General features: G+C 36.1%; 1 protein-coding gene across 1 annotated transcript in view; it reads left to right on the forward strand.

The window, feature by feature from the left end:
- Positions 1 to 3,361: 3,361 nt before the first annotated feature.
- ADSS2 (adenylosuccinate synthase 2) overlaps positions 3,362 to 21,646 on the forward strand; it is a 31,827-nt gene continuing 13,542 nt past the window's right edge. The window contains exons 1-4 of the mRNA XM_010973522.3: positions 3,362 to 3,664; positions 12,376 to 12,478; positions 13,452 to 13,520; positions 15,425 to 15,475. Of these exons, the coding sequence (XP_010971824.2) occupies positions 3,482 to 3,664; positions 12,376 to 12,478; positions 13,452 to 13,520; positions 15,425 to 15,475 (406 nt within the window). The 5' untranslated portion in view covers positions 3,362 to 3,481. The remainder of the gene's footprint in view (positions 3,665 to 12,375; positions 12,479 to 13,451; positions 13,521 to 15,424; positions 15,476 to 21,646) is intronic.

Here is a 21,646-nt window from a genome sequence, read left to right on the forward strand (position 1 = left end):
GCTATTGAAGAAAATGCCTTCTTGTTCAGCAAGTAGCTAATCAAGGGCTATGAGAAATTGCAAAACTGCCTTAGCTAACAAGTCAAATGATGAATTGGCAAGCTCTCCTAATGTTAGAGACAGATTTCTGACCATGCATCCACTGGAATTTATTCTGATCCAGAGGAGAAAGGCTCTCCTTATGGAGGCAAACTCAGACTGAGGTAGGCCTCTTGAAGGTCTCTCTTAAGGAGGCTTAATGGGGTGGACCAATGGGAGGCTTCCAACATCTTAACCTGTAGCTGATGTCAAGGGGATGCTGGGTGAAATTAGCAGTAGCACTTGGGAAAAGTGAAAACATTTTTTACGGAATAGATGAAAGAGTCACCATTGTCGTGTAATAGGTTGAAAATGCAGAAACGAGTATTGTCTTTCCAAGAAGAAGAGGGAAAGGATAAGGTAAGACATTAACAGCAGGAAAAGATATACAGGCCTGGTCCAGTCATTATGGGAAAGATGTCTCCTTCAGCTATTGTCTGTTTCAGTTCCTAGTCAGTTTGATTCAGCACTTGTTATAGGACTGGATGCCGGGTGAAGTCTTCTTTAGCCATGACATGTCTACCCACGGCCCAAGCCTCTGAAGTCTGGCTGCATTTGGGCAGTGAGGAGGATCTTGGTGTAGTTCCTTCCAAGGAAATTTAAGGGCAGTCTTTGTTCTTATTGATTTCAAATCAGAAGGGTGGGAGAAAATCAGAAACATTAGTCTGGAGCTTTGTAGTCAGATAATTGAGGAAACTCCTAGGAGAGTTTAGGATCCAGTCCAGCTTACAGGTATATAACAAAACCCTGAAGAAAATTAACAGGGTAAGAATCTAATATCTACAAAGGTGCAAAAATAATTTCTCTCTCCATAATTATCCCCCTTTTTAATAAAAAAACATAGTAAAATTAATTTGTTTGTATTAAATTCAACTTGATTATAGAAAGAATAGTGATTGATCAAATAAAGCTCTTTTTAAGACTTCTTTGCTGGAACCTTATAAGCAAGGTACTAGGTTTAATTTTTCCAAGCACTTCCTTAGAATTGTCTGTTCATATCCGAGTCTATGTATCTCTCTCTCTCTCAAATATGACATTCCAGTCAAAGCCTTGGTAATGTAGTCGATATTTCCAATTGTATCCTGTTATAAGCAGAACATGTTCTCATTGAATTCACATAAATAACTAACTGTATTGTCAGGAAAAGAATACTTAAGAGTTTTCAAATTCTGGGGGAATCAGGTAGAAACAAAAAGATAAAAAATCATAAAAATTATAATCATCCTTATTTGTTCATTTAGTTCCCTGCAATTCTTGTTGGTCTTGATCTTGGGTTAGCAGCTTTATGAATCAATAAATTTTCCATTAAAGTTCTAGAACTATTTACCCAGTTCAGTGTTATGATCTTAAAGTTATCAGAAATCTGCATTCTAGAGTACTTGTTAGGGTCTTTTCCATGAATCTCCTTGAAGATGAAGCATTTTTGTAGGAATCTTTTTGCAAAACATTAGATCAAAACAATGACTGTGAATGACAAAAGACTTAAATGTCCATTATTAAAGATCCAATAAGAATTCATTATAATGGAATTGACAAGGGAATTTGGTTATTTCTGTGACATACAACATTGTAAAAGCTAGAATTATGAATCATAATATATGAGGACATATCAGATTTCTAGGAATGTCATATAATTTCTGAGACATTTATAACATATATCTATACAGATACAACATAAAGAAGGCTTAGTGTTATTTTTTATTTGACAGTGCTTCCCACATAATTTCCCAAATAAGCCTAATTAGTTTAATATTTCCCTTTTTATAAGGAGATAAAACAGACCCTTTGAGATGCTCCAGGGGCCCTCCAGAAAAATCCCAAAGTTAGTTTAAGGTCAAAAAGACTTCATTTACAATTTGATTTTGGGGAAGTTTGTCAAAAATATCCAAAGTTTTGGACACGATTAAATTGGATCACAGATCATTATGAAATAATATTTAATTATTCATTTAGTAAAAGTGACAAAAAGATTTCAAGGGTTAGAGCATTGTTGCTGGGGCAGGGAGGGATCTGCCTTCCTTTTTTAAAAGCAGGTGATAAAGTTCCTATGTAAAAAACAATGTCCTTCCTTGTACCAGAAGAAAAGCAATATTCTTGCCTTCCTTCTTGTTACAGTCTGCTGGGATGGTACCTGCATGAGAGCTCCCACTTTGGGGCTCCCCAACTCCATTTAAAATGAGGTTTGTCTAGTTTCATATTTTCCTTGGAATCTAGCGACAACTGAAATACTAAGAGGAGTGGAATATACAGAAAAGGACCTGGGCTCTGGATTCAGACCATCTAGGTACTAATTCAGTCCTCACTAGATGAAGTTAACTAACTTTTAAAACCTGTAAAATAAGGATAAGATAGTATTACCTACCTCATATGGTTGTGGGAATTAAAAGTGCACTACTGTACACTATATGATACCGGTAATTCATTCCTCCTCTCTAAGCCTCTGTTACTGATATAAATGATTAGGTTTAGGACTCTACATGATCTCTAGATTTTCAGGCCCAATGTCCTCTACATTAAGGCTTTGCTTTTTATTTTTCATTTTTATTAGGTAAAATAATTTGACTGCACATATACAATATATTGCATGTAAATGCATATATATATTACACATATTTAAAAAATTTACATATATGCACTGCTCATTGTTTCTAAGAAAGTTTAGAGCTTTAGCTTTTTAAACTTACATAGTTATCAAAGGAATTAAGCTTAAGGCTTTCCTTTTGAGTTTGCCCTGTTTGATCCTTGTCCTTCTGTTCTCACTTCAAACCTTTACTTTCCAATTTTAAAACTATAATAAGTTCCAATTTCACCCCTTTTGTATTTTGAAATTCCACCCTTTGTATGTGCACACATTATCTCATCCTCTAACAAAAACAAGTTAAAAAATAATTTAAAAATGATCACTTTCAGAGACAAACGTACAGACAGCAGACACCAAATCACCGGAATTCGTCGCTTCAGCCAGAGCGCTGCCGGGAGTTGTAGTCCGACGCACCGGCACGCACCTCCGCGCCTCTCCAGTTTGAAAAGCTGGAGGAAGGGCGGATGGGCGGGGCGTTGAGGCAGAAGCGAGCTCGAAGCCCCGCCCCCGCCCCTTTCCGCTCATCTGGTTCGCACTGGAGGGGTGCCCGGCCGCGGAAGGGGCGTGGCCTTTTCCTGGGGCGGTGCTGCAGAAGCCGGCGTGCGCGGGGCGGTCCTGGTATCCCTTGAGAGGGCAGCAGGACGCGGGGCGGGCCTGGCGGGAGGGTGGCGACCCGGCGGGCGGGCGGGGCGGGGCGGGGCGGGGGCGGGTTGGATCTGGCTGCTTCTTCCTCCGCATGTGGCTGGCGGCCGCAGAGCAGTTCGGTTCGCGCACTCACAGCCACCCGCGTCCCCTTCGGGCTCTCCTAGCGTCTTTGGAGCCATGGCGTTCGCCGAGACCAACCCGGCGGCATCCTCCTTGCCCAACGGCGACTGCGGCCGCCCCAGGGCGCGGCCCGGAGGGAACCGGGTGACGGTGGTGCTCGGCGCGCAGTGGGGCGACGAAGGCAAGGGGAAGGTGGTGGATCTGCTGGCGCAGGACGCCGACATCGTGTGCCGCTGCCAGGTGAGGCGGCCGCGCTTTGACGGGAAGCCGGCCCGCGAGCTCGGGCCCAGAACTCGCATCCACTGTCCAAAATAAGGTGTCACCTTGAGGGTCTCTCCTCTTGTTTTGAGCCACGGCGACGCGGAGAAATGGCGGGAGGTCGAAGACCCCTGACCTGGGGTCCTGGGTTGAGGGCTTGGGGTAGCTCTGGAGGAAAATGCGGGTTGACATGAAGCCATCGAGATGCGCGATGCCTGGGGAATTGCATTTTTCCGTCTGGGGACCAGTGCCCAACCCCAGGTCTAGGGCCGGAGTGGAGGTGGGATACGGTCCGAGTTTGAGGAGCTACCGCTCGAGGCCTGTTCTGGACTCCGGGCGGAGACCCTGCGCGGCCGCAGAACCCTCCCCATCATCACCCACCCGCCCAGGGAGACCGAGTGGGCCGAAACGCCCTGAGATCCAGACTCACCACTCCCCCACCTGCAGGCACCGAGTGTGCAGAGCTTAACCTCTTCTGGTCCACTTTGTTGGCATGAGAACCCACCTCGGGGCTTTGGACTGTTCTTAATGGCTCCGGTTTTTCACTCCGTACCCAGAAAACGGAGGGGAGATTATGTTTACCTGTTGGTCCCAGAGGAAGGAATCCCAGCTCTTTGAGTGAGGCAAGTAAATACATGGATGTCAAATCTGATATCTAGAAATACTTACATTGTTACACACTCACATCTAGAGTGAACTTTCAGGAAATGGAATGGTAATATACTTTCTACTGGGAGGCACGTGGTTTTCAGTGTAAGCTTTTTTCCTATTTGTCGTTTGCTTTGAAGCAGCCTACAGGGTAGGCCTCTGTAAAGGCTCTTAGATAACTATTAGCAATTTGAAAATTCGAAATAGTTGAGCAATAACCACTTTCAAAACAAATTGTAATGTAATATTTGAAGTTAACTGCTGTCTGTTTAGGTTGCAAAAACGTTTCTTCTTCCTGAACATACATGGCAATATGATGATGCTGTGTATGTTCTAACAAGTTAGTAGGCCCACTTGATTGGAAGTTTTTTTTACCTAAAATTGAATACCACTTGAACATGCAGAAATAAGGTAATCATAGGTACATCAAACATTAAATGCAAACACCTGGTGTTTTTTGCGTGCAGAAATTCACCCTGCCTGTTCCTTTCCTTGGTTAAGATAGCTGTTACACCAATTTCCTTTTAGTTTTACCGTTAGCACCACCACCACCTCTACCTCGCTTCTAGGCTGTAATTCCTCCACCTTTCTGGCAGCACACATACTTAATAACATCCCTAAAGGGGTTGTCTTTGAATTACTGCCTCATATTGCCTTAGGAGCTGGAGTGCTCCAGAAGGCTGGCCTTCACCTTCCTTTTGTCTTAAAATCAGGTCTGGCCATGCTGTGGGGAAAGAAGTATAAGGATACCTAACTTTTTCTGGGTAGGAGGGGAGGGACCTGAGGCCTGTTTGTCTCCTTCACTGTCATTTCTGAGGTCTTCCTTACATGGAAATAGTAGTACTGGGGTTGAGCTACATTATGGGTTGTAAGGTTTTGGGAGTGTAACCATTTATAGCATTTATTCTAAAAGAGCCTCAATTTTAATATCCCTCTGAAAAGTAGTAGAATTAGTTTGTTGATTGGAGGTGTTACTGTATTACTAGAGAAGTACTCCTGAAGGAGGTCATGGACCACTCTGATGCCCTTGGGAAACCTAGAGAGAAGTGATTGAGAAAGAGCCTCGTTTGGCTTTAAAATGTTAGCTGAAGATAGAGGAGAAACATATGAGCAGACTTGTTAGGCAGACTACTCACCTGTAAACTATTGACTTACTACCTTCCTTATACAATTTAAAAATCTTTATATTCTCCTAGTGTCTTTTAATAGTTCATCACTCCAAGGATTTTTACGTCTTGTTTGTGCAAGTAGATCAGTAATGAGTAGATTTAAGCCTATCTCTTGTGATTCACCTTGGTAACTTTGTTATTTGTACTAGTGAGCTGATATCTATTTAATGAAGTTCTCCTGGCTTATAAAATTGAAGGTTATGAAATGTTGAAATTCTTAATGAGTATGGAGAGCTGGGAAAGGTCATCTTTAGGAAAGACATTTTGAGCTTGAATTGCCTTGTTTGATGATTCAAGTTTTGTGCATTATTGAAAATAATATGTATTTTGCTAGAGTTTTATATGTATGTGTATATGTATTTGTCATATTCATTTCATAAAATCAAATATACAGTGTTTCTCCAGAAGAGGTATATGCATAATGTATTTCTATTTTCAACAATGGAATCATAAAATAAAGAATTTTTTTTCCAGTAAAAATACAATTTAAAAACAACCTGACATTGCATTTAACTATATATTTTAATATATAAAATGCCCTTTTGGAGAGAATGGATGCAAAACTAGTGGCGTTTTCATCATCATAGCACTTAAGGCCTATATTTCAGACTCAGGATTTACAGGGAGTTATTTATAACTTGTTACGTACTCTCGATCCTTAGATAAGTGTGTAGGACGTGCATGAAAGAATGACTTAATTTTAAATCGATATATCTTTTAAGAGAAAGAGAAGAATAATTATGTATAGGACCAACTCCAGGCACAGTTCTTTCATTCAGCAATCACATAATGAGTATCTGCAGGGGACCACTTAGCCCTAGAGTTAAAAGCTGAAAAAGGCAGGGCTTCTGCCCACAAGGAACTTACCATCTAGTGGACAGCTGTTACTTAAACAAGTATTGCCAGAGCTGGGATGGAGAAGGGTAATAGTACAGGTTTTTCAAAGAGTTAAAGCATGAGAATAGGAAGACCCCTTCCTGGCAGCACAAAAGTAGTTTTGTTAGGAAGCCTGTTACCAGTTTCCCCACATAAATTCTCTCAAAGTAAACTGTTATACTTTATTTACTTTATTTTGTTGAATAGAAACTACAAAGATTTTAATTACTGCAGTTTATACTGGGCCTTAAGTAATTAGGACTTAATTTATTGTTCTTGGAGAGAGTAAAGCTTGGTAGTCGTGGTTACAGTGACAGGCAAGAAGTTCCCTGTGATCAGGGATAGCCAGTACATTATTCCCTTTCTTTGTGTTTCCCCCTCAGGGTTTTAAAGTTAATATAAAAGGAAAATTTAACTAAAATTAATTATAATGGGAAAGTGTATCCTGTCACTTGCTAAATATAAAAGTAATGACAAAAATGTTAATTTGTAGCTAGGTGCTGGTATCTGCTGAAGGCTCTGAAACCAGCTATTAGTAGGTGATAAAAGAAATGTAAAAGACATACCAAGGAGGGAGGGTATAGCTCAAGTGGTAGAGCACATGCTTAGCATGCACAGGGTCCTGGGTTCAATCCCCAGTACCTCCTCCAAAAAAATAAACAAACCTTATTACCTCCCCCTATACCAAAAAATAAAGTAATTAAATAATACAGTAATAAATAAATAAAATATTAAAAAAAAGAAATGTAAAAGACATACCATCAGCAGACAGACTTTCTCCTTGAAATAATCAGAAAGGTTGAAAGATAATTGAAAAGAGAATAATTTCAGTGTTATTTAATGCCTTGACCTTATACAGCTAAAATTGTTTTCTAAACCACTTCCCATAATTTTGAAGATGGTGGAGAATTAGCATTTAAGGTAAGCCATTCTTCCAGCTTTATAACGATTGCTGTTTCTATGTCTCCTGACTATCAGGGTTGCTTTTTATGCATAGCATTTCCCAAGTGCGTACATGAGTGTATATACCAGTGTGTGGTGGAGTTGGTTAAATCTTGCTTTCTTGGGTTACTGTGCTTTCCCTGCTAGAATATACATTTTCTCAAAAAGAGGACTTGTTCCTTTTTTGTTTTCTTCCACAGCACCTAGTACTATGTGAGGCAGAGAGGAAGTAAATATTCAAAAAATATTTATTGGGTGACCTGGATCACCCTTAGAAATTTTTTGAAATCAGTAGTTTAGCCCTTTCCTGTAAATTATTTTTAATATACTCCTGGACAGTTTAATTGTCTGTTGGCACGAGTTTAACATGGAATCCCCAGCATTCCTTGGATTAACATTTGTTACTTAATATTTTTAACTAGTATTTTTTACATTGTACCATTATGTTCAAAGACTTCTCTAGTTTTTATTTCAAGTCTTATCTCTTGTATCTGTGAGAAAATAGATAAGTGATATTTGTATCTTTTTGTGTGTATTTCCTCAGCATATTCCGGTTGAATGCCATGTGATTCTAGTAAGTACTTTTTCTCTGCTGAAGGCACATAGATCTCAAAGTTTGGTCATTGAGGATGTCCCAAGTTGTTCACAAGTTGTTCACTATTTAAACCTATTGGATTTATATTTATATAAATATATATATATATATATATACACACACACACACACACACACACACGTATACATACACACATATATATATAATAGCATTGTCTCTATTTCTGAGACATAAAATTTTAAAGTATAAGAGATCATCTTAGTATCTGGTCAATATTCTGTTTCTTTAATTTTGGTGGAAATGGGTGGGTTACTTGGGTGTTTTCATGTTTCTTTAGGAAAAACTATTGCCTAGAACAAATCTAGAGTGAACTGGTAAGTTGATATGTATTTAATAGCTTATTTACTGTAACTGGATACAAATCTAGTTATATTATCTTTCAGGAATTAGGTCAGATTTTGACACCAAAGGTTAATGTGGATGACCTACATACCAATAAGTGAAGATTGGTGACTGTTAGAATACTTTTGTCAGTGGAAAAAGGGACATTGAGGTATTCAGTATGGTCTGGAGAAAGCAATTAAAAAGAACAGTAAATAGAGGAGAATTCCCATGGCTACTATGGCTCCAAGGTGGAATGGTTCTTTATACTGAACAACTTTTAATTATATTTAATTCAGTATAATAAAACTCTTTAAAAATAGGAGGTCCCATGAAATTTTAAAAAAGGGATCTTTGTCTCAAGCTTTTAAAAAACCCTCTTAAAGGAAGGATTTATTCATGAGAGAAAAGTTTTTTGACTTGAAATCTGCAGTTCAACTTCAGTGTATTTTAAAGAAAATATCTCCATAAATGTAATGATTAGATGAATTTGTATTAAGCATTTACAAAGAGCTGCATAACATTATTGGTTTATGCAGTTTTTAGTTGCATGTCTGATCCTCCCATCTATGACCCTGGTCATCTCTGAGCCTTGTTAGTAAGTGTGTATATTACATTTTGGTACCTCGACTCTACAGCTTCTTAATTAGGAGCCTGAAATGCCCCAAGGCAATGTTCCTTTCCATTTTCATTGTGAGAAGCTGTTTTATAATGGTAATTTAAGGTATAAAAGATAAAGTACCTGAGCTTTTTGTCATTTGTGTGACATTTGTCTGTGTATGAGACTGGAAGGTAACCATAGTAGTGTAAGGTAAAGAGGCTATCTTAAGCCTTTAAAAGGTAACTGAGCAGTGCACTTGGATGTGTTTGCTAAAAAGAAATTCAGATACCCTGTATATGTTTTCTCTTCCCATCTAGTGTGTCTGGTAACTGTTGAATAGTTTAATTTGATCAACTTACTGCTGCTAACTTAACCTGCTCTCCTTCGAAATTGTAAACTAATTGCAATTATATGAATATTTTTATAAAAGAATAGTCATCCTTGTTTATAATTATTTTATTGCTGTAGATTGAAACGTGTTTTAGTTTTGGCAAATAGTGAAATGTTTAATCTGGAAAGGGACACAGGCCTTACAGTCTTTACCGAGAAACAGCACAGGTAATAGGCATAGACTCAAAAGCTTGTTAGGGTTCTAAGAAGCTTGAAGGCTAGACAAGAAATGGGAGCCCTTTTTTTGGTTGCTGGAGTAGTTCAGAGGCATTCCTGCTCTCTGCTATAATCCATAGTGTTTTCTCTGATTTCTTGATTGATGTTCATTTTGAGCTCTATGATTACAGAACAGTGTTCATATATTCAGAGCAAAAAGGACAAAGAGAAAACATAGGCCCGACTAAGTGGACTGAGAAATGCCTCTGGGCTATGTGCATGAAGCTCTTAGATCTCAACACTGTTGCTAGAAAAGAGACAGCATTGGTTCAGGTCTGTAACACTGTCAAGGGGCAGTTGACTGCCTTCATCTCCTCTCTTACAGTGGGAACTCAGTTAGGAGAGTGATTTTGGGAAGAAGACCTAATACCAAGCTAAGTGAAGAGTCAGGAGTTACTTTTGCAGACTAATACCGTTTCATTCCCTTCTAAACTTTTAAAAATCTCCCTTGACCTTTGAAGCTTCTTAATTAGAAATTTATACCTATCAACATTTCCTGACTCAGACTTTTTTCTTAACATTTTTTTATTGAGTGATAGTCATTTTACGCTGTTGTGTCAAATTCCAGTGTAGAGCACAATTTTGCAGTTATACATGAACATGTATATATTCATTGTCACATTTTTTTCCTCTGTGAGCTACCATAAGATCTTGTATATATTTCCCTGTGCTATACAGTATAATCTTGTTTATCTGTTGTACATTTTGAAATCCCAGTCTGTCCCTTCCCACCCCCTGCCCCCTTGGCAACCACAAGTTTGTATTCTATGTCTGTGAGTCTGTTTCTGTTTTGTATTTATGTTTTGTTTTTTTTTTTAGATTCCACATAGGAGCGATCTCCTATAGTATTTTTCTTTCTCTTTCTGGCTTACTTCACTTTGAATGACATCCTCCAGGAACATCCCATGTTGCTGCGAATGGCATTATGTTGTCGGTTTTTATGGCTAAATAGTATTCCATTGTATAAACATACCACTTCTTCTTTATCCAGTCATCTGTTGATGGACATTTAGGCTGTTTCCATGTCTTGGCTATTGTAAATAGTGCTGCTATGAACGTTGGGGTGCAGGTGTCATCCTGAGCTAGGGTTCCTTTTGAATATAAGCCTAGGAGTGGGATTCCTGGGTCATACGGTAAGTCTATTCCTAGTCTTTTGAGGAATCTCCCTACTGTTTTCCATAGTGGCTGCACCAAACTGCATTCCCACCAGCGGTGTAGGAGTGTTCCCCTTTCTCCACAGCCTTTCCAGCATTTGTCATTTGTGGATTTTTGAATGATGGCCATTCTGACTGGCGTGAGGTGATACCTCGTTGTAGTTTTGATTTGCATTTCTCTGATAATTAGTGATATTGAGCATTTTTTCATGTGCTTATTGATCATTTGTATGTCTTCCTTGGAGAATTGCTTATTCAGGTCTTTTGCCCATCTTTGGATTGGGTTGTTTGGTTGTTTCTTATTAAGTCGTATGAGCTGCTTATATATTCTGGAGATCAAGCCTTTGTCAGTTTCATTTGCAAAGATTTTCTCCCATTCCGTAGGTTGTCTTTTTGTTTTACTTATGGTTTCCTTTGCTGTGCAGAAGCTTGTAAGTTTCATTAGGTCCCATTTGTTTATTCTTGCTTTTATTTCTTCTAGGAGAAAATTTTTGAGATGTATGTCAGATAATGTTTTGCCTATATTTTCCTCTAGGAGGTTTATTGTGTCTTGTCTTATGTTTAAGTCTTTGATCCATTTTGAGTTGATTTTTGTGTATGGTGTAAGGGAGTGTTCTAGCTTCATTGTTTTACATGCTGCTGTCCAGTTTTCCCAACACCATTTGCTGAAGAGACTGTCTTTATTCCAGGTATATTCTTGCCTTCTTTGTTGAAGATTAGTTGACCAAAAGTTTGTGGGTTCACTTCTGGGCTCTCTATTCTGTTCCGTTGGTCTATATGTCTGTTTTTGTACCAATACCATGCTGTCTTGATGACTGTAGCTCTATAGTATTGTCTGAAGTCTGGGAGAGTTATACCTCCAGCCTCTTTCTCTTCAGTATTGCTTTGGCAATTCTCGGTCTTTGATGGCTCCATATAAATTTTATTATGATTTGTTCTAGTGCTGTGAAATATGTCCTGTGTAATTTGATAGGGATTGCATTAAATGTGTAGATTGCCTTGGGCAGTTTGACCATTTTAACAATATTGATTCTTCCAATCCAAGAGCATGGGATATCTTTCCATTTTTTTTTAAGTCTTCTTTAATTTCCCTCATCAATGGTTTATAGTTTTCTGTATATATTTCTTTCACTTCCTTGGTTAGGTTTATTCCTAGGTATTTTATTACTTTGGGTGCTATTTTAAAGGGGATTGTTTCTTTACTTTCTTTTTCTGTTGATTTATTGTTAGTGTAAAGAAATGCCACTGATTTTTGAACGTTAATCTTGTAACCTGCTACCTTGCTGAATTCTTCGATCAACTCTTGTAATTTTTGTGTGGACTTTTTAGGGTTTTCTATATATAGTAACAAGTCATCTGCATATAGTGACACTTTCACCTCTTCTTTCCAATTTGGATCCCTTTTATTTCTCTCTCTTGTCTGATTGCTGTGGCTAGGACTTCCAAGACTATGTTGAATAGAAGTGGTGATAGTGGGCATCTTTGTCTTGTCCCAGATTTTAGTGGGAAGCTTTTGAGTTTTTCACTGTCGAGTACTATGCTGCCTGTAGGTATCCTGTCAGGAATAACCACTCTAAGTGTGCGATAGTGGGGAAGGAGAGAGGATAGAAAATCATTGTAAAGCCTCTAAAGTAAGTATTCATCGCAAACACTTAAGTTGTATTGACATTTTAGCAAGAGATCACTAATCCACCTTGGAAGGAGATATGTTATTTGTCGTATTGATTGTCAGGTTCATTTCTCCCTATCTTGCATTCCAGGGAGGGAATAATGCCGGCCATACAGTTGTTGTAGATTCTGTGGAATATGATTTTCATCTTTTGCCCAGTGGAATAATTAATCCAAATGTTACTGCATTCATTGGTAAGTATATAAACTGAACTTAGGGATTTTTTCCTGCCAAATGATAATAGTGTTCATTTCTCATTATCTAAGCTGATTTAATCTCTTACTAATCAAATGATTCATTGATTGCTTATTAATCTTGACAGTGGTACCTTCTGGAATATACCTAACTGGCTGTTTTACAACCCTTTCAGATCTTTTAGCACTAATACTTTTGGGAATGATTACTTTGCATTTATTTCTGATCATTGACAATCTTAATTCTATAATGAAATGTTAGATCATCAAATCAGTTTTCTAAACACTGTGACACATGGTAAAAAATACAAGAAGTCTGTTTCATGGATTGATTCTGGACATATGATGCAATCTGTTATTTTTTATTTTAGTCTTTAATTTTTTCTTTTTTTTTTTTTTGGTGGAGAGGGGAGGTGATCAGGTTTATTTAATTTTTAGTGGCAATACTGAGGATTGAACCCAGTACTTCATGCATGCTAGGCATGTGCTCTATCAGTGAGCTATACCCTCCCCACCTTGTCTTTTATTTTTAAAAAATGCTAATCACAACCCAATAAAATGGGTTTATGACCACTAATATAGGTTGGGATTCCCCAATTTGAAGGACATTGATTTAGAATATACAATAATCTGGTTCAATTTGCCTAAAACTATATAACTAGTTACTTTCAAAATAACAGTTTCACAGAAATTTCAAATTACAGTGTTTTATATTCTATGTATTATGTTGTATTATGTATTTACGTTATACTGCTGTTTAAAATTTGGAATCATTTCTGTGGTAACTTCTTGATAAATCAAAATGTCCTATTAATCAAAGTACCTCACTCTTCTACTATTCTAAATAAAGGTATTTTGTAAATGTCTTTATTTAAATATCATTATGTATGTCTATATTATAAATATACATGTTTAAGTTTGGAATTTATTTTATAATTTTAATTTTTCTTTTTCTTTCTTTTTTTTTTTTCAGGAAATGGTGTGGTAATTCATCTACCTGGATTGTTTGAGGAAGCAGAGAAAAATGTTCAAAAAGGAAAAGGTATGAAAGAATGAGTCTACTTTGTCTGGTAACCAGTTATTTTTCTGTTAAGTTTTACTGGGATCTTGTTCCAGACAAATGTAACATTTTTGTCTTCTGCTTTAAAATTGCAGGTTATTGTAGGACAATATTTTTAATGTCAGTTACTAAATTTTATTCATCAGTATTTTAATGAAAAGGTGAACATAACAGGGTCATTGTGTAAGTCTTGAATTTTTGCACATTGGTCATCTGCAAATTTTGGGTGGCTAGAATTACTATTTATTTGGTGGCAAAACTCTAGGAAATTCACGAGTTTATTTTGTCATTTGTGCTCAAGTTAGCATCCCCTTCTGCCTGAACCAAAAGTTAGCTTGAGGCAGTCAGGAAGCCAGTGAAGCCTACTGTGTGTACTGTTAGTCTCGTTTCCTAGAGGATCTGGGACTCCCTTGGTTGCTATATTCCAGGGGTAAAAGAGGATTGTGTAGGTCCCTGCCTCCAAATGAAGGAAATGCTCCTTCTATGCAGTGTATCCACATCCATCTTAAAAAAAAAAAAAAAGAAGCCTTCATTTCCTGCCTTTCCTAATCTCTTTTGCATTTTTGGAAGTCTGTTTACATTCAATTTGGGTACCTTGCTAGGGTTTGAGGGGAATGTGGCAATGCAAATAATACACAATTGAGGAAAATCATTAGTGTGAGTTTCCCCTTAGCTCATATTTAAAAGTACTAAGTTCTGTTATATTGTTAAGTTTATTTTCCAGGTTTAAAAGTAGCAGTCCATCCTCAAGTGTTCTAACAACTGAATCTGACTTCACAGAATCTTGTCTGCTGCCATCTCTGCTGTCCACCCTTCATTTTTACTTGTGTGTTGCTTGTATCTGCTTTTTAAATTGGTCAGCTTGAGGCTCCCATGCTGCTCTCTGCTGTCCTTCATCCCCTTTGCAATTTTTGCCCTACTGTTTTTCCTTCTGGCCTGTCTAACCCAGCTGAATCCACTTTACTGAGTTTCTTTGTAATATTTTCTTTACAATATTCCCTAAACTAACTTTAGAATATGTATGTGTTTACATGTCAAAAACAGCTATAGAGCGGGAGGCTTAATATTCCAGTTTATCTTTTAGCACTTTACCAGGAAAGTTCTCCTTTTTAATCTATAAGGAATAACTTTTAAAGCAAATCTTTGGATATTATCAAAATTAACAACTAATTTTTAATATCTGAATATTTGTTTTGAAAATATGGCTTGGTGGCTTATACTTAGAATGCATATAACCTACTAAGGTACTATCTTTAAAGAAAAAGATTTAGATTGATTTATCTATTCATTCAACATTTTTTTTGAACATTTATTGGATGACAGGGCCCATGCGATGAAAACTCATGGCCCCTGCTCTCAGGCATTTACACTTAAATGGGGAGCTACATATGTTTTGTTATAATTCATTGTGATAAGTATAGTATTGGATACTACTTTGGAGGAATTAATGAGAACATTATCTTAGTTTAGTCACTTTTTATAATTGTCTTTTGTGAAAGGGTGCCATTCCCAAATCAATTCCCTTTTCTTGAAATTCTCCCCTTGTGTGGCACCTCACCCCTCACCACCTATTGCCTCCATCAGAATGATATTTCCTACCAATTGCATTTTTAATTTCTTAGAAGTGTTTTACGTGGCTATGGCTGGTTTAAGTTTTGGCTTTTTAGAGCAAAACATTTAGAAAGATAGAATTTGTAAATGAGTTTGTATAAAGAGTGACAGGTGAGAAAATTCTTGTTAAACATATTTCCTGTGCAAGGAAAAGATACTGAAATGATTACTTCAGTGAAAAAAAATTTTAAACTGTATTTCTAAAGAAATTAAGATTTAAAAATTATTATACAAAATATTCAATTTAATGTATCTTTTTTTCCCTTTTCGTCTAGGTCTGGAAGGCTGGGAAAAAAGGCTTATCATTTCTGACAGAGCTCATATTGGTAAGGGGGACATAATGTATTTATTTATAACCATCTTTTTATTAGAAACTTATCATGTGAAAGCATTTGGTAGCCAATTTTGTCTTTAATTTTAGTGAAAGCTAAGTAGGATGGATTGTAGTAATTGGGTTCAAATACATGAAATCTTATTTTTTTCTTCTGATGTTGATAAGGGCTAGGTTAAAATTTACTGACTTCTGAAGAAATAATTAGCTAATCAAATGAATAAACAGTATTTCACAAGACATCTCTACTACTATTAAAAAATAAAGCTATATTGAAATACAGAGAGCATTTATTTGCACATATTAATTCTCCTGTAAAAGTAATTCTACCATCTGACAAATCTATAGAGTGACTCTCTGTACCTAAAATGTGATAGCGCTGCTTTTTAAGTGATGCGGAATTTACTCAGACCAGCCTTCTCCTCCATTAGCTAGAATAAACTGGATTCTAAAATGAATTTCAACCACTGCCAACATACTTGAAGTTTGTTCCCCTATCATCCTATCTCTGAATTAGAATTAGAATTGGAATTCTGTCTCTGATAGAATTAGAATTTTTAATTGTCAATGACATGATTAAGAAGTCATAACCAGAAAAGAGAAAGAACTATAAACCACGTAAGAAACTTCTGTGACTGAGTAGAACTATTGCATTGTGTTTGGATATGTTTCATGCGGCAGTAGTTGCTGTAGTTTTCCCATTGACCTTCATTTAAGAGGCTGTCCCATCAAAATTCTTAAGAGTGTTTATCAACCAAGTAACAGGACCTCCGAATAACAATCACAGATTTGAATATTATGCATAATCTTAGGAACCCAATACAGTAACTTAATTGAAGTAAACTGTACTGTATCGACATACAGCTTTTATGTGAAAAGTCCCTTCTCATTACATAGTTTGCTATGGGCTTCTTAATCTATAAAATCTGAAAAGAACAGCTTGTGATTACCACTGCAAACACTTTTCATTAATTCACATTATCCTATATGTTTATTAGTAGGTTTGGTATTCTCCATGCTCAAGACTTTGCCAGTTGTGAGTGTCACTAGACAAAATATGTAGATACATGCTTCTGTATTTTCATAAAACACAGGAAGCTTGTGAGTCATTTGTATTTCACATGACTGTATTTAAACTATGAAAATATTAACTACTCGTTATACTTGTATTTAAACTGAACTTTTTCTTTGAAGAGTTCATAGTTTTTTCTTTATAGCAAAACTGCAATTTATATTTCCAGAGTGATTAATAGCATAGATGTATAACAAGACAAAAAAAAAAAAAAAAAGGAAAAAATAAGCTTTGCAGTCCCAAATAATAGCACGTCATTTGAGTGAGGACAGAAGTGTTTCATTTTGCTTTTCTGAGGAAGGCGGTTGTAAATCTGTCATATTTATTGGTCATTTTAAGCTTCTGATTAAAAAAGAAATCATCCTTTCATCCTGTCACCAATATAGTTTAAAATATTTTTTGTTTATTACCTTATCTTGGTACTTTTAAACATTTATGTATAATCACTATAATGCTGTATTATAAAAAGCAATACTGTGTTATTAATATTTTTTCTGACAGTCCATTAGGTATGTAATGAAAATTTTATTTTTGTACATTACTATTGTAGTGTTTTTGTCTGTTTGTACTCACTAATCATTATCCTTATACGGATTTTTTTTCTGTAACCATAAGTCATTTTTAACTTCATAATTTTTACATACAACCTTTTGGTATTCATTCTCTCTGTCTTATTGATAAAGCAAAGCATTGTATGGTGAAAGTCGCTACTTATCTTCAGAACTTTGTCATGCTCCTCTGTCATCTGCTGTGTGAAATTCAATATCTTAATACCACAATCTAGAATTGCAAATTAGGATAATACTTCGTATGGACCCTTTGAGTAACTTACAACCTTAATGTACATAATCAAATGAGTAGATACAAATATATGCTGATGGTAATCAATCTTTGGAAAGAAAATAGGGTTAAAAGAGATGGCTGTGTTCCTGTCTGGATTCTCCACCTTTCTTCTTCATGACAAGTGCTTTGGGTCTGTTACTTGACAATTTGCATCCTTGAATATAGTGCAGTAGTTAAGCAAGTTACTTAACTGTATTTTAGAGTACAAAGACCAAAGGAAATATTGCAGGGGGGTCAAAGGACCAGAGTAATACCAAAGTAACATGGTTTAAACCATAGCAAATGTGAGTTAATTTTATAATATTATTTATTTATTTTTAACATTTTTTATTGATTTATAATCATTTTACAATGTTGTGTCAAATTCCAGTGTAGACCACAATTTTTCAGTTATACATGAACATTTATATATTCATTGTCACATTTTTTTCTCTGTGAGCTACCATAAGATCTTGTGTATATTTCCCTGTGCTATACTGTATAATCTTGTTTATCTATTCTACAATTTTGAAATCCCATCTATCCCTATGATATTATTTATAATTTTACTATATTTCTTTAATAATGATTTTTTTCTATAAATTTATGTTCTTAAAAGAAAATATTTCTGATCGAGGATAAGTCCAGAGAGGATAGCTCAGATTAAAATTTAGATGTTAATAGTAAAATGTATAATAATATACATATTCTTTAAAATAAGTGCTATTAAAATGTCTCAGAAATATGTATTTTTAGTACTATCAATTACAAAATGGTGAAAAGAAGTAAATAATGTTATCAAAAAATCAAATAACTAGAAAATTGCTGAGAATCATTGCTGTGAAATTTTTTCTTCAGGATCTTCTCTTACCATAGGATTGAAAGGACAGTTCTCTAAGCTCCGGTGTAATTATGGCATTAGAGCTCTCATTTCAGACTAAGTACAGGACCTAGTCTGGTACATAGAAGCTTAAAAATACTAATTCTTTTCAAGAATTTAAAAAATTTCTCATAAAATCACGAGATTAATTCAGTACAAAGTATGATGGGTGATACGGAGTACAGTCTAATAGAATTACAGGCTTTGGAATTTGAGGGATCTAGATCCAAATGTTGGTTGTGTGTCTTCTCGCAAGTTATTTATCTTCCAGGCATTAGTAGTTCGCCGCCCCCAACAGTAACACGACACCTTACACAAGGTTGTGTCCATGAGGGAAAGAAGTTTATCTGTTCTGTTCATAAAAATGCCCAGCCCTAGCCCACGTGGTCAAGAGGTACTGCTTTTTCATCCTGAGGGATATTGCTCTGTAGTTTTCTTTAGTTTTAGTGCCTTTGTTTTTCTGATAGAGTCATGTAAGGTTGGTATTATTTCTTCTTAAATGTTGGATAGAATCTTTGAGGGAATGTTCTTAGTTATGAATTCCATTTCTTTAATAGATATGGAGAGATTCAGGTTTTTCTGTTTCTTCTTGTCAGTTTCAGTAATTCATGTTTTTTTAAGGAATGTATTCAATTCATCCAACTTGTCAAATTATTGGCATAAGGTTTTTAATATTTGTGTATTGTCCTTGTAATTTCTGTAGAGTTTGCAGTGATAACCGTTTTTTGGATTTTTTTTTCATTTCTGGTATTATTAATTTGAATTGGGATATAATTAGGCTTATTTATTTTTAGAGGATTGAACCCAGGACCACATGCATGCTAAGCATGCACTTTACCACTTGAGCTATACCCTCCCCCCATCATTTTCTCTTAATCAGTCCAACTAAAGCTTTATCCATTTTATTGATTTTTTTCCCCAAAGAATAAGCATTTGATTTTGTTTATTTTCTGTATTTGTTTTCTATTTCATTGGTTTCAGCTCTTTCTTATGCCATTCTTCCTACTTTTTTGCTCTTTTTTAGTTTGCTCTCTTTTTTAGTCTCCTTAGAAGCTTATTAGATCTTTTACATCCATTTATTCATTTATTTATTTAAATTCAAGTATAGTTGACTTAAAAATCTGTTAAGAGGGTAGATCTCATGTTAAGTGGCCACAAAAACAAACAAAACTTTGGGAAAAAATAAAATAAAGACCTGAGGAGGTATGAGAAGTAAGCGAAGTGGATATTACATGTCCTGAGGCTTATACTGGACACTTCAATATAGTATAACAATAATGTTAATAAAAATTAACTGTAATAATTAAAAATAATAAGATGATGTTAATGAAACTTAATTACTGGAGGTGCACAATTATCTTTAATTTAAAAAATTAGACTGAATCCCCAAGGTGGCATTTTTTGGTTTCAATGTATAGGCTGTAGAAAATGTAAAAGGCATTAACAGCAACTTCAGACAAAGACTGTTCTTTCAAAACCAGTAATTGTGGAGGTATTAAGGCTCCATGTCATGATGAAGCTTTATGAAAGTAATTATTTTGATTATGCTAATAGCTTCCTGGAGCCTAGAGAAACCCAAGAAAACATTGGCTCTATGACAAGGTACTTGGCTCACCTGCTTTCTAACAACTATTTGTGGTTTGCCCGTTGCCTTTGTAACTTCTTTGAACATAGAAAATAAAATGATTTTGAAATGCAAATTTTTTCTTATTTAAGAGAAGTAACATAAGTACTCCAAGATCTCAATCTTGCTGTAACTGATTTGCAGTGTTTGAGTTTAGTGAAACAGCTCTCAAGAGCTATCCTGGCCTCTCAAAAGTAGATAAGGAAGGCTGTTGGCTGGGCACCAAAATAGGAACATGACAAAAAACTAACCCTATAGTTTGTGATAGCTATTTATTGGCCAAGGTTTAGAATCTATGTGTTAGAAATAAGTGAACATTTTAATGTACCACATAATATAGCAAAGTGCTACACAGAGAGTATGCATGTTTTCTCCCTTTAATCACCATCAATCTTATTATGCAGAGCCTTCTAGTTCCCTAAAAGGCTACTCTGTTAGCCAAGGAGGTGAAAGACCTGTACACTGAAAACTATAAGACACTGATGAAAGAAACTGAAGAAGACACAAATAAATTGAAAGATATTCCATGCCCATGGATTGGAAGAATTAATATTGTTAAAATGTCCACACTACCCAAAGCAATCTACAGATTCAGTGCATTTGAAATCAAGTGCATTCAACTGCATTAAAATTCAATGCAATTCCAATGGCATTATCCACAGAAATAGAACCAAAAATTGTAAAATTTGTGTGGAACCACAAAAGACCCCAAATAGCCTAAGCAATCTTGAGAAAGAAGAATAAAGCTGCAGGCTTTATGTTCCCTGATTTCAAATTATATTACAAAGCTGTAGTAATAAAAACAGTATGGTATTAGCATAAAAACGGACACAAAGATCAATGGAAGGGAATGGGGGCTCTGAAATAAACCCACACATATATAATCAGTTAATTTACAACAAAGGAGCCAATAATATACAGTGGGGAAAGGATGGTGTCTTCAATAAATGGTGTTGGGAAAACTGGAGAGCCAAATGCAAAAGAATGAAACTGGACTGCTGTCTTATGCCATAAATGAAAACTAACTCAAAATGAGATTAAAGACTTAAACATAAGACCTGAAACCATAAAACTAGAAGAAAATAGTAATAAGCTCCTTAACACTGGTCTTGGCAGTGATTTTTTTGATTTGACACTAAAAGGCAACAAAAGCAAAAATAAACAAATGAGACTACATCAAACTAAAAATCTTTTGCACAGCAAGGAAACCATCAACAAAATGAATAGGCAGTCTACAAAATGGGAGAGATAGTTACAAATCATATATCTGATAAGGGGTTAATACCCAAAATAAATAAGAAAAACTCATATACTCAATAGAAAAAAAACCCAAATAAAAAAAGGACAGAGGAATTGTACAGACATTGTTCACAGAAGACACACAGCTGCCCAACAGGCACATGAAAAAAGTGCTCAGTATCACTAATCATTAGGGAAATGCAAATCAAAATCACAATGAAGTAGCACCTCACACCTGTTAGAATGTTTGTCATCGAAAAGACAAGAGATAACAAGTATTGGTGAAGATGTGGAGAGAAGGAAACCCTTGTGCACTGTTGGTGGGAATTTAAATTTGTGTAGCCACAGGGGAAACAATATGGAGGGAGAGGGAGAGAGAAGAGAGAGGAAGCATAGAAGAGGCATATTCAGACAGGAGAAGCATGTGCCTTGGAGCCAGGGACTTAAAAGAATGCCTGTGTAGGGGGAGGGCAGAAAGGGGGCAGAGCATAGTGTAAGGTGAAAGGGCAGACTATGCAAGGAGGCCATG

Source organism: Camelus bactrianus, chromosome 23, assembly GCF_048773025.1.
Source record: "Camelus bactrianus isolate YW-2024 breed Bactrian camel chromosome 23, ASM4877302v1, whole genome shotgun sequence".
In the NCBI taxonomy this organism is placed as follows: domain Eukaryota; kingdom Metazoa; phylum Chordata; class Mammalia; order Artiodactyla; family Camelidae; genus Camelus; species Camelus bactrianus.